The 13,578-nt window shown below is 49.4% G+C and overlaps 1 protein-coding gene across 2 annotated transcripts in view; it reads left to right on the top strand.

Annotated features, from left to right (window-relative positions):
* Nucleotides 1-13,578, top strand: part of SGSM1 (small G protein signaling modulator 1) — an 86,951-nt gene that overhangs the window by 31,976 nt on the left and 41,397 nt on the right. Inside the window, exons 4-9 of one of the 2 annotated variants that reach the window (XM_078060845.1) lie at nucleotides 1,140-1,302; nucleotides 2,862-3,014; nucleotides 5,932-5,999; nucleotides 6,276-6,421; nucleotides 6,560-6,685; nucleotides 10,581-10,705. In XM_078060845.1, the coding sequence (XP_077916971.1) occupies nucleotides 1,140-1,302; nucleotides 2,862-3,014; nucleotides 5,932-5,999; nucleotides 6,276-6,421; nucleotides 6,560-6,685; nucleotides 10,581-10,705 (781 nt within the window). Of the gene's footprint in view, nucleotides 1-1,139; nucleotides 1,303-2,861; nucleotides 3,015-5,931; nucleotides 6,000-6,275; nucleotides 6,422-6,553; nucleotides 6,686-10,580; nucleotides 10,706-13,578 lie in introns of both variants that reach the window. The other variant, XM_036105209.2, reaches the window with a different exon arrangement.

The following is a 13,578-nucleotide window of genomic DNA, read 5'->3' as shown; positions in this document are numbered from 1 at the left end:
CTACACAGGGACTGTTTCCCAGGAGGGAACACTAAGGCCCAGAGAGGGAAAGTGATTTACCTGAGGTCACACAGCAGGTTAGTGGTAGAGCCCAGGCTACCACCCAGGGGAAACACAGACACCGGAAGGTGATGACTGAGTCCTCTCTTCAAATTCTTCGTGGAGGTACAAGTGTTGTGAGTACACCTTGGGCCCAGGCCTGGGTTTGAATCCCGGTTCCGTCACTCATTTGCCGGGTGGCCCTGGGCAATTCAGTTCACCTCTTACAGCCTCAGTTTTCACATCTGAAAAACGGGGGTGGTTTTTTCTTTTTCTTTCTTGGCTGTGGCAGAGATAGAATGAGATCCGTAATGTCAACTCTTACGGGGATCACAGTAATGACGTTGATGTAATTCTTTAACCCAGATAAAGCTCGACAGTCCTGTGGTCCCAGTCCCTCCTCCCTCACCGGCAGGAGTAATAGCTAATATTCCTAAAGCACTTACTATGCGCCAGACTTTACATGAAGTGCTTTCCATGCATTTTTTTTCCAACCTTATTCTTAAAAAATATATATATATATATATATATTTATTTGAGAGAGAGAGCAAGAGGGCTACTGAGCAGGGAGGCCTACATGGGGCTCGATCCCAAGACCCCGAGATCACGATCTGAGCCGAAGGCAGACGCTTAACCGACTGAGCCACCCAGGCGCCCCTTTCCACCTCATTCTAACAGCAACCTTTTAAGACATAGGTTCATACTATCCCCATTTCACAGATGAGGAAACTGAGACACAGGGGAGGTAGTTGCCCAAGGTCACACAACTGGTTGTGTGGTTCAGATCCACTGGAGAGGACGTGAACACGGACAACCTGACCTTGGGCAGTGAGCACAGGTTAACTGCTAAGTTCTCTTGCTCCCTTTTGAGGGAGCGGACAGCCTGACCTTGGGCAGCGAGCACAGGTTAACTGCTAGGATCTCTTGCTCCCTTTTGAGGGAGCGGAAGGTAAGGAGGCATATGTGCTTTTCCCTATGAGGCTTTCACAAATTTTGTGATTCTGGGGCCCGCAGCTCTCTGTACGACCAGAGTGCTGAGCTGGGTGCAGGGGAGCTTGGGCAGGGCAGGGCCTGCTTGACCGATGGTTGTGTCCCTGCAGCGGCTGTGGAGGCCTGCGTCCTGCATGGGCTGCGGCGGCGGGCGGCTGGCTTTCTGCGCAGCAACAAGATTGCAGCTCTGTTCATGAAAGTGGGCAAGAACTTCCCGCCGGCTGAGGAGCTGAGCCGCAAGGTGCAGGACCTGGAGCAGCTGCTCGAGAGCGCGTGAGTGCGGAACATGGGGTATGGGCAGGGCACGCCCGTGGAGGACAGTCCATGCTCCTCTCTGAGCTCTGCGAGAACCCGCACCTCCTGGCACTCTCTCCATTCTCCTTTCTGCTCCCCAAACCCGCCAGACTCTTTCCTACCCCAGGGCCTTTGCACATGCTGTACCCACCACCCGGTTCACATACCTCATCTTCCGTGGCTAGTTCCTTGTCATCATTCAGGCCTTCCCTCAGGTAGGGATAAATTCCAACCCTCACCCCATTTCTCTTTTAGATCATCCCTCTATTTACTTCTTTCTGGTTATCACCACCTGTATTTACCCATTCATTTGTTTACTTGATTCTTGTCTATCTCCCCCACTTGACTCTGAACTCCATGAGAACAGACAACTAAAATCTGTTCCTCCCCATTATGTCCCCAGTGCCTGGACAGTGCCCAGCAGCTGGTAAAAGCTTAAGAAATGATTGTTGAAAGAATAGCGCCCCTTGGGAGCCAGACCCCATTCTGAATGCAGGAAGACAAAAGTTTAATGAAACCAATATGGTCACTGTCTGCATGGATCGGGTGTGACATTGAGGAAACCATTGAAGGGGAGCAGTGACTTCACTCACGGGTCTTAAGGGCTGATTGTGTTTACTGGGGGGAGGCTCATGGCCTGAGTGTGTGTACATGAGCACCTTCCACCAGAGTCACCCCCAGAGTCCCAGCTGTACAGCCAAATCCTCCATCTGGGGCCTGGTCAGGGATGACAGATAGGTTTCAGCTCCAGTTTGTGCTAGACGCTGCCCCAAAGGACCTTGTTGTAAAAGATTCTGGAGCTGCTGTTAGATTTTGTGGGAAAGAATGTGTGGATTGATTAGCCATGTCTGTTCTGGGCAAGAGAAGAGAGAGAGGCACGCGTGCCGTGTTTGCCGTCTCTGCCGTGGGTGATCCCTTCACTTCACTGGACGGGAAATGGCCCTTGTCTTGCCTTTCAGGCCATGCCAGCCCAGAGCCCCTGGCCAGAACTGCATGACGGGCCATCCTGTGGCTCTGGCATTGCCAAGTCCCATTTGGAATCTGACTCCTCGGCCACATGGTCTTCAGGTGCCTTCCAATCCACCTGTTAAATTCCCAGGTGTTTGCTGATAACTTCTTAAAGGGATGGATTTCCATGGGCCTTCCATAATATTGGGAGTAACTTTCTAATGGAGGAATTAGAGATACCCATGCCAGGTGGTAAGGGAGAACCATTCATTCATTGATGCAGTTGCTCATCCATGGCAGATAGAGGGGGGAGAGAAAGAGAGGGGAAGAGAAGAGAAATATCACTGTGAGCATCTGGCTTGCCCATCAGGAGTTTATGAAAGTGTCTGTTTCACAGCATCTTCACACTCGCTGGGTATTATGATTTTTTCAACTCTTTACCTACTTGCCAGGAGCAATAACGGCTCTTGTTGTTTCAGTTGCCATTCCTTCATTTCCTAGAGAGGTTGAACATTTTGCCGTTTGCATATTGGTCCTGTTGGATTTCCTCTTTTGTGAAACTTCATCCTCCTTCTTTACTGGCCTTGCAGGCGAAACCAGATCCAGGGCCTCCAGGAGAATGTGCGGAAGCTGCCGAAGCTGCCCAACCTGTCCCCACTCGCCATCAAGCACCTGTGGATTCGCACTGCCTTGTTTGAGAAGGTGCTGGACAAAATCGTGCATTACCTGGTGGAAAACAGCAGGTGAGCCAGAAAGACCAGACGCCTGTGTGTGCTCTGCCGCCACCTGCTGGCCCTCTTGGGAATTGCAACCTATTGGGGAAAGCAGCTTTCTTTTCTCCTCCTTGACGTGCACTTGATTTGAAAGAGATTAAGTAAAGGCCTTCTGGATGTTTGCCTCCGAATTAGCCTAGTTTAGAACCTTGGGACAATTCAGGTGCTTACTGTCAATGCAGGATCTTCAGATTTGGAGTGGAGTGTAGGATCTTGCAATCTTAGGCATCTTTCTTCTTCCATGAATTAAGCCTACGGTCTTCTTGCTAACTATGGCCCTAGAGGAGTCATTTAGCTCCTCTGTCTCTGCTCTCATTTGGTAAATGGGACAGGGATTGCTGCCATTCTGAAGAAGAAGTGAGAAGGGGAGTTAGTGAGTACACAGCATTTTAGAAATAATGATACCTTTTTACATTTTCTTTTCTAGCTCAGATCAACCTGGTGTAAAGGTTTTATAGTATGAGCCCTCTTGACAAGCATTTACCCATACATTCATTCATTCATCCAGTAAATATTTAATGAGCGCCTACCATGTGCCAGCCACTAACCTAGATGTTGGGGATACATTGGTCTCAACTGTCATGTTCAAAGCTTAGATGTTATGCTAAGAGCATGGGGGAGCCAGTGAAGAATGAAGAGAACTCTTCATGGCCAGTACTCCTTTCCAACCAGAGAGAGAAGGAGAGAGGGAGAATATGAGGGAAATATCTGAGAATCTCCTCATCTCTTGGTGTATGAAAGTGCCTGTTTAACCGCATCTTCACATGCAATGGGTATTATGATTATCTTTTATTCTCTGCCTGTTTGCTAGGAAAATATGTATGAAAGCATAGAGCAAAGTGCTTCTTCTCACGAACCTCGTATTGTAGCAGGGAAAACAGGTAACTAGTAATTGGGATAAGATATGATGAATATTCCAAGCCAGGTGGGCGGTGTTTAATCTCCTCTGGGTGGTCAGGGAAAGTGTCCTGGAAGACATAGCATTAAACTTCCATTTGAAGGACATGTAGGCATTACCAGGAAAAGGGGTGTGAGGAAGAGTGTTCCCAGCAGAGGGAACAGCAGGTGCAAAGGCCGGGAGGCAGGAGAGGAACTGGAAGAAATCCAGGCCCTGGAGTCCAATTAATCTCTTCATCTTCTAGTAAATCGTGACACGTCTCTGCCCTGTGCCCTAGCATGGGTTCAGGGCATCTGTAGTTATTGCCTTTGGCGTATGACCTTGTGTTTTCTGCTGAATAAGTCAGTCAAAAGGAATTAGCGATTTATTTCAGCAATAATGCCAGCCTCTTTCTTCATCAAACTTATTTTTTTAGATTCACATAGACGTTGTAACATTAGTACAGAGAGTCTCCTCTACCCTTGGTGATAACATCCTCCATAACCGTAGTACAAGGATCAAAATAGGAGATTGCCATTGGTAAAATACTGTTAACTGAACAACAAAATTTATTTGGATCTCGCTAGTTTTTACATACACTCATTTTTTTTTTCTGTATAGTTCTATGGAATTTTAACACACGTATAGTTTTGTATATAACCAACACCACAGTCGGGACACAGAACTGGTCCAGCAAAACCTATCACCCCAAAGGAGCTCCCTTGGACCACCGTTGATGGTCACATCTTGTTCCCAATCCTACCTGCTATTTTTAAAGGCAGTATTCCCAAGGTTTATGATCAGGTAACTGGGCTGAATTTTGGAATGGAAACTGCGTGGCAGAGTGGAAAGTGTCTTGAAGCCTTATCTTCAGATCTGACGCCAAAACGTATAAACTTGCTGCTGAGCATGTACAGGGCTGTCAGTTCTGCTGCCGCCAATATTCTGGTGGATCGAAGATTCCTCTGGGGTAAAATTACAGTGATATTGCCACCATTTCACAAGAACTTCCTGGTGGCAAACTCTGTGCTGTTGCTGTACAAGCAGGTCAACATTTAATCCTCCCAGCAACCTGGGCAGGTGAGTTTTGTCATTCTTCCCATTTTACAGCTGAGGACACTGAAGCTCAGAGAAGGTAGTCACCTGCCCAGGGACACACAGCGAGGGTGGGAATGGCCGAGCCTGGCGCCTACTCAGTCTGTCTCCCTCCCGATCCTGTGTTCTTCACCCCCCTGCTGTAGGATGGGAAGAGCCAGGCTGGCTGGATGTAACCTACATTCACCTGCTGTGTGGCCTCCAACAAGTCACTTCCCCTCTCTGAGCCTGAGACCCCTCAGGAGGGTAGAACAAGGTCTTTTCCAACTCTAGAATTCTGTTTCTAGATTGTATGAGTTGGCAAAGAATTAGAAACCACTACACAACTCAAACAAAGAAACAAAAAAAAACAGCACAAACATAGTATTGCCCGCATCACAAGTTATTTGGAAGAGCCAGGAGCCAGGGGGCACTCTTGAGCACATCAGGGCAGCAGCATCCACACTAGCTGTCTGGGCAGGAAGTCCTATTAAGACAGCTTTTCGGGGCACACCACAGCTAAAAAGCATCTTGTTGCCTCAGTAACATTAGAAGGGCAGACAACATCCGAGCCCCTAAGCGATTAGCCATCTGAAATGGAAGATGTGGTCGAAGTCGATAGAACCAGCCAGGAGCCACTTTGTAATCATTATTCCTGTTACTCTCATTCAGGCTGTATCATACAGCCATGTATTAAGCAGTTACGGGCCAAGCACGGTGCTAAGTGCCTCACATCTGTTGTCTCTCTCAGAAAGCCTTCCAACAGCCCTAGGAGATCTATTTTTATTACACCCATCTTATAGATGGGGCATCTGAGGCTCAGAGAGGTGACAAGAGGGAGACGGAACACAGTCTGCTCTTAACCACCAGGTCAGAGTCCATTGTGCGCCCTCTGCCGGTCGCCATCCAAACCTGCCTGTCCTTTTCTCTCACTAGTAAGTACTATGAGAAGGAAGCCCTCCTGATGGACCCGGTGGACGGCCCCATCCTTGCGTCTTTGTTGGGTAAGTGGTCCAGTGCTCTGAGCTTCCTGTGGGTCCCTGGGCTCTGCTCACTGGTGCATCATCTCCCTCCAGCCTCCTCCATCAAACAGTACCTGCTCCCCGGCTCTGACTCCCCGGGGTGTGGTGCTGGCCTCTCCTTAGGAGGACCGTGGGGCGTACTCACCGGCTGGAGGGGAGAAGTGGTGAAATGGGTGGCCCACTGGCGGGGGCGGTGGGGGTAGATGGGAGGGTGGACCGCCCAGGGCTCTGGATTCCCAGCCCCCGTGTGCCCCGCAGTGGGGCCCTGTGCCCTGGAGTACACCAAGATGAAGACTGCGGACCACTTCTGGACCGACCCCTCGGCGGATGAGCTGGTGCAGAGGCACCGAATCCACAGCTCGCACCTGCGCCAGGACTCCCCCACCAAGCGTCCGGCCCTCTGTGTGAGTAGGGGTGGGCTGCGGGGCCTGGGCGGGAGCTGGGCTGGGTTCCAGACTTGGTGTGGAGGTGGGGAACGGAGTGGGGCCCTGAGGGTCACCCCAAGCCTCACCCTCCACCCCCTCTCTCATGGCCAGATCCAGAAGAGGCATTCGAGTGGCAGCATGGACGACCGACCGTCCCTCTCTGCCCGTGACTACGTAGAGTCCCTGCATCAGAACTCCCGGGCCACGCTGCTCTACGGCAAGAACAATGTTCTGGTTCAGCCGGTGAGAGAGATCTTGGGCCCAGATCTTCCACGGGTGGCGGGCGGGGTGGGGGGGTCTGTCTTCAGGTTATAGAGGAGGAGTTCCCTCTGGCTCCAGGTTGCTCATCCATTCATCCATCCACCCACCCACATACCTGTCTCTTCATTCCCATTCATCCATGTGACAACATTTCCTTCTATCTATCCATCCATCCATTCAACTATTCATCCATCCATCCATTCATCCATCCATCCATCTTTATATCCATCCATTCAGTCATTCACCCATCCATCCATTCATCTACCCATCTTTACATCTATCTATCCATCCATCTTTATATCCATCCATTCATCTATCCATCCATCCAACTATTCATCCATCCACCCCTCTTTACATCTATCCATTCAGTCATTCATCCATGCATTCATCCATCCACCTACCCACATACCTGTCTCTTGAAGCCTTTACTTCATCTACTGGTAGTCCATCTACATCTACATCTACATCACCTTCATCTACTAGCAGTCCATCTCTCATCCATTTATCCATGTAACAACATTTCCCTCTATCCATCCATCCATGCATCCATCCATCCAACTATTCATCCATCCACCCACTTTACATCTGTCCATTCAGTCATTCATCCATGCATTCATCCATCCACCTATCCACATACCTGTCTCTTCATTCATCTACTAGTACTCCATCTCTCATCCATTCATCCATATGACATTTCCTTCTATCTACCCATCCATCCATCCATCCACATATCTATCCACCCATCTTTATATCCATCCATCAACCCATCTTTACATCTGTCTGTTCATCCATCTGTCTTTATATCCATCCATTCAGTCATCTATCCATCCATCTACCCATCTTTACTTCCTTCCACCCATCTACCTATCCATTCATTCCTCCATCTTTACATGTCTATCCATCCATCCACCCACCCATCTTTACATGCATCTACCCATTCATCCACCTGTCTATCCAACTATCTGTCCATTTATCTTCCAGTCCATCTCTCCACTCACCTGTCCACCCAGCTGTCTATCCATCCATTCTCTCTTGTTATCACTCACTCATTCAGCAGATATTTATACTGAACCTTCTATGAACTAGATGCTTAGGATATCAAGATAAACATCTTCATGGTTAATATTTATGGAGCACTTCCTATGTGTCAGACACCATGCTAAGTGCTTTTAACTGTACTAACTCATTTAAAGCTCACAACAACCATTTGAGGCAAGGAGTCTTATCAAAGGTGATAACACTGAGGTGTGCACAGTGGGGAGGAAGCGGCAAAGTTATGCTTTGAATTCAGGCTGCCCGCTGTGAGAGTCTGTGTCATTTATCAGTTACCTTCTATGCCCCAGGACTGGTCCAGGCCCCAGAGATGGGTGGTGAGCAAGGCACATGAAGCCCCTGCCCTCAAGCAAAAGATATCCCCTTTGCTGTTCCCTTCCCAAGACCACCTGGATCAGTGTGGTATTTGGGCTTGGTTAGGAGGAAGCAGAGGGAACGCTGCTGGCCACTCCGGTTCTATGGTCACAGTTGCAATCACTGGGTGACCCTGAGCAAGTCACTTCTCCCTCTGAGCCTTAGTATCCCCATCACAGTGGGTATAAGATCCTATCTCCTCAGATCTAAGAAGCTGCGAATTTAAGACGTCCCATTTTTAAACATAACCATCAGGAAGTTAAAAATGCTATTAGGTTATATAAAATGTTTTCTCACTACTTGGAAATTTTATTTTACACTTTTTTTAAAATTTTATTTTATTGTTATGTTAGTCACCATACGATATATCATTAGTTTTTGATGTACTGATCCACGATTCTATTTTACACTTTTTGAAAGAGCTCTTTGAGACTTTATTTGGATGTACTTTTTTTTTAATCATGTATTATACTTGTAACTACACACAAGGGAACATATCATTATTTAAAAAGATTTTATTTATTTATTGACACAGAGAGAGAGACAGAAATAGTGACAGAGAGAGACAGCATAAACAGGGGGAGTGGCAGGCAGAGGGAGAGGGAGAAGCAGGCTCCCCGCTGAGCAGGGAACCCTCACGTGGGACTCGATCTTAGGACCCTGGGCTCATGACCTGAGCGGAAGGCAGATGTTTCACCGACTGAGCCCCCCAGGTGCCCCAAGGGAACATGTAATTGACATTCATTAGTTAAGATAGTCCTAAAACTTCTTCACATTTTAGGGTTGAATCTTCATGTCACTTTTTGACTTAGAGACATCACTGTCTATATTTTTCCACCAAATGTTGTCTTCTGTGCCTTCAAAAGAAGGGGTCAACAAACTGTATAGCCTAGGGGCCAAATGCAGTGCTCTGCCTGTTTTTGTAAATAAAGCTTTATTGTAACACAGCCCTGTCCATTACATATCGTGTATGGCTGCTTTCAGGCTGTAATGGAGAGTGGACTGCTTGCAACGGAGCCTGTATGGCTCAGAGAGCCAGAATTGTTTCCTATCTGACCCTTTGTAGAAAGTTTGCTGACCTCTGATCAAGAGCGTTGGAGGTGCAGTATTTCACGCAAACGTGTGCACTTGGTTGCTGCTTCGCGAGACAATCTGGAATTGTGGGTGTCTGTGCAGCAGTGAATGGTGCCTCTGCTTTGCCAATATCACATCAGTGCCCTTCTGCTCTGTTACCAGCCTTTGTGCATGCACAGTCACCTTCTGATTCAAACATGAATCCGTCTGATCTTTTCTGAAGACATTTAAAATAGCACCTGTACTCCACACGCGAAGTAACAACCAAGCTCGAAACTGAATGGAGGGGCACCTGGCTGGCTCCGTCGGTTGGGCATCTGCCTTTGGCTCAGGTCATGAACCCAGGGTCCTGGGATCGAGGCCTGAGTCGGGCTCCTTGCTCAGCAGGGAGCCTGCTTCTCCCTCTCCCTCTGCAGTTGCCCCTGCTTGTGCGCGCGTGCGCTCTCTCTCTCTGTCAAATAAATAAATAAAATCTTAAAAAAAAACCAAAAAACTGAATTGAAGTAACAGCGTCTGAACAGCTAGGCCTGAGTTTGCATGAGATCAGGCAGTGACCACTATGTCATGATCGTGAGATGCCACTCATTAGCAGATGCATCCCCATTTCAGGTCCATTAAAATGTGAAAGCCATTCATGAAATAGTGCTCCATCATGGGGCTGTGGACATGTGTGGTTAAATGGGGACCTTGTGCATGATGCCGAGCCATGCTTGGTGCATGCACTAGGTGCTCAGTAAATGTCAGCTGTCCGTCTCCACATGTTGTTCAGTGAATTTGGTGGAGAAGTTGCCTCCTCTGTGTGTGAGGCTTGACTCCCCTCCCTTACACCCCACTTGGGATAAAGCAGAGTGAGCAGGTGGGAAGCTCTGCAGGCTAGTTGGGAAGACAGAGGGTCAGGCTGCTGGTCAGGGAGTATGGTCTGGGTATTTGGGGAGGGGGATTCTGGAAGATTTCTGTGGATGGGACATAGAGCTCAGCTGCCCTCTTTTTCTCCCTTAAGAGTGGCCAAAATGATGCCAGATAAATGCCTTCTGTGAAGGAGAGGGTGGTGTTGAAGAGGGGTAGAGCCCCTTCCTGATTCTAAAGAGCCACCAACCCCGCCCTTGCAGCAGGGCCCCTGGACCTTGGTTGAGGTGGGGAGGTGGAAGTATGAAAGTGAGGGGAGGCGGGCAGACAGCTTTCATAGCTGGATCTACAGAACCCATCCTGGGGGTTGGTTACAAACTGCTTTGCTTAGCGTGGCAACCTGGAAGGCAGGATCTTCCACATGGCCATGGCCTTGGAGGGCGTGACCCCAACCTCTTGGTTCTCATTATGCCTCCTAAGTCAGATGGGCTGGGGTCCGTGATCCCTGTGACTCTGGCGCTTTGACCAAGCCTGCGCCCTCTCTCTGCAGAGGGATGATATGGAGGCTGTGCCGGGGTACCTGTCCCTGCACCAGACAGCTGACGTCATGACCTTGAAATGGACGCCTAACCAGCTGATGAACGGGTCGATGGGGGACCTGGACTATGAGAAGAGGTAGGGTGCCAGGTCCCTCTCCTACCCTTGACATGGGGAAGTTTGTGCTCTGTCCTTCGCGCCCTGGCCCACTGCTCGGTCTGGTTGTTGCAGCTGCTTGGGTAGCTCATTGGGAGGATCTAGAAACCAGCTAGAAGAATCTTAGGGCACGGGAGTTAGGCAAACCCTGGTCAAAACACCCAGGGAGAGAAATCTTAACAAAGGTCTGGGAAGCCTGCCAATGGCAAATATTCCCCCATCTGCAGCCTCCCTTCTCGTCACTCAGTCAAGAAGGGAAGTGGGAGGCGTTGGTTGGTGGGCATCTGGTCCGGGGCTGCGTCTCCCTGTGATACCCTGCAGTCTATAAGGCTCAGCAAAGGCTTTGGGGTCATACTCCGAAGAAACTCAGAAACCAGGGATTCCCTGCTGCAACCCCCTCTTCCAGCACAATTAGGGAAGGGCCCGAGAAGGAACACAAGCAGAGGGAAGGGACTGTGCCAAGTGTGGCCAGCCTGATTATTTCAGCTTGAGGAGTCCTGGCAGCTAGATATAAAATAAAGGCTCTTTTCACAGAACGGAAGCAGAACACCATTACCGTGTTCTGTTTCATGTCAGGCTTCAGTGTGAGGAACCCCAGGCCTTGATATGATTAGTGCTGTTCTCTAAGCTGAGCACTTCCTGTGCAGAGGTGGCCATCTGTCTGCAGAGACGGTCATTGGGAGGTACAGTCCGTTTTAGGCTGGACCACATAACTCAGCTCCTGCCAAACTCCGGAGTTTCTGATCAAGGAACCCTCCCCGAGGAACAGTGCAGGGCCGAGGAGATGCCCTTTGCCCGGGACGGTTATTTCAGCCCTATTCATCTTAAACCCTGGCCCTTCCCTGACTTCCCAGCTGAATTTGGATCACACGGAGCCCTGAATCTCCTTTGTAGCATTTATAAAATCATGCTCACGTAATACATCTGTGCCCACCTACATACCCGCTGTTGCATTCTAGACCTCATTTCCGTGAAGGCAAGGAATCTTTCGTGCTCATGTCCTGTCCAGCACCTGCCACCCATCCTGGCACGAAGTCAGTGCTCGGATAATCTCTGTGAAACAAAGCAGGGAAGTCAGGGGACCTGGATTCGTTCATCAGATATTAACGGAGCACCTGCAATGTGCTAGGCACTGTGCTAAATACCACGTGACCCAGCAGTTCTACTCTAGGAAGCTGTTAAAACATGTAAAATGAAAACAGAAGCTCAGCTCTTGCTCCTTCCCAGCTGAGTGATCTTGGACAGTGAGCTTCACCTTCCCGAGCCTCAGTTTGTTTATCTGATGTAAAATGGGGATGTGGTAATGGAACCTCCGCATAGGCATACAGGAAAGAGTCTGTGCGAAAATGCAGGTAAAGCCTTTTGGCAGGAGGCTGGAACCCGGAGGCTGTCAGGGTCAAGTTACACAGCTCCAAAGGAACTGGGGCCACAGCTCCTCCTTGCTGGTGTCTGGTGGTAGTTGGAGAGTTGCTTTGTTTATTGGGCGCCGTAGGGCATTCACCATTAACTGTGAATATTCTCTGAACATCTTGCAGATGTGAGCAAAACCCAGTCGCTGTCCAGTTCAGCACCTCTCGGGGAGACAGGAGAAAAGAGACCATTGTCACCCTAGGTGATGGGCATGATGTGGGAGTCTGGGGAAGGGCCTCCTGGCTGAGACTCGCATGCAAGGGGCTCCGTAGAGGCTGCTACTCTGAAAACCCTTGTGTACTTGGCTGCCCTCCGAGGACGTTCACTCCATGGGCCCTGGCAAGGCTGACTCTGGTGCAGACCAGTGCAGGAAGGTCCCTTAGAGAGCTTCTCTTCCAACTTCCTCCTGTTGCAGCTAGGGAAACTGAGGCCCAGAGAGGAGAAGGGACTGATTCTGTATAGTTGGTGGAAGTGGGATTTGAAGTCTGACCTTGAAGCCTGTGTTGGTTCGGGTCCTCCCAAGATGCAGGTGCGGACAGAGTTAGACATGCGAGAGAGCTGTAATGTGAGAGGCCTCTGTGCAGGATGAAAGGGAAGAGCAGAGGGGCGGGCAGGACATTCAGACCATGAAGCTGGTCTGATCCCTGTGAACAGGGAGGGGAAAGAAGGAAGGGGAGGAAGAGTCTCAGATGCTGCAGTTCTTAGAATGTTCAGCCAGATCCATTGCGAGTCCCTGGGCTAAAGTTAACCCTTATTCTGGAGTACCCCTATCCTGCAGGAGTAGGCCCACACTAGCACCCCCATGTGCTCAGTCCTGGCTGAGAGCAGCCCAAGGGAAGCGTGGCCTTGGTGCAAACGTGTTGGTGGATCCAGGGGGCAGCTTCTGAAGCTATTGGTCAGCTCTGCCCCCCCACAGCAAGATCTGAAGGACACCTGCTCAGTGCATTCCCCTGACCATACAAAACCCCGGTTCCTATGAGCCCCACCTCCATGGTCATCTAAGGGGGAAAGTGATCTGTTTCAGGACAGCTGTAGGCTTTGAGCTCGAAAGGGAAAACCTTAAGTATGTCAGCACAGAGATCATTAACCCAGTTCTTTTTTAACGTATTAGCACTGTGTTGAGCTCTTCAAATACATGATTCCACTTAATCATCACAGAAGCACTCTGTGGTGGGTAATTATTATCACCCCCATTTTACAGAGGAGGAAACTCAGACTCAATAGAAGCTCTCAAGTCACACTGCTGGGACCTGTAGGATCAAAGCTGTTGAATGGCTGTTCTAACCATATGGACGCACGGTGGCCTGGCATTGGGGTCTGAGTCAAGACTCTTAGATACCAGTGACAGGGAACCAAACTCAGGTTGACTTAAGCATTGGCTCCCACGAACTGAAAAGTTCTGGGGTTGTGGCTTCAGGCATGGCTGGATCCAGGGACACAAACAA

Source organism: Halichoerus grypus, chromosome 13, assembly GCF_964656455.1.
Source record: "Halichoerus grypus chromosome 13, mHalGry1.hap1.1, whole genome shotgun sequence".
NCBI lineage: Eukaryota > Metazoa > Chordata > Mammalia > Carnivora > Phocidae > Halichoerus > Halichoerus grypus.
This window is presented reverse-complemented; position numbering and strand designations above follow the sequence as displayed.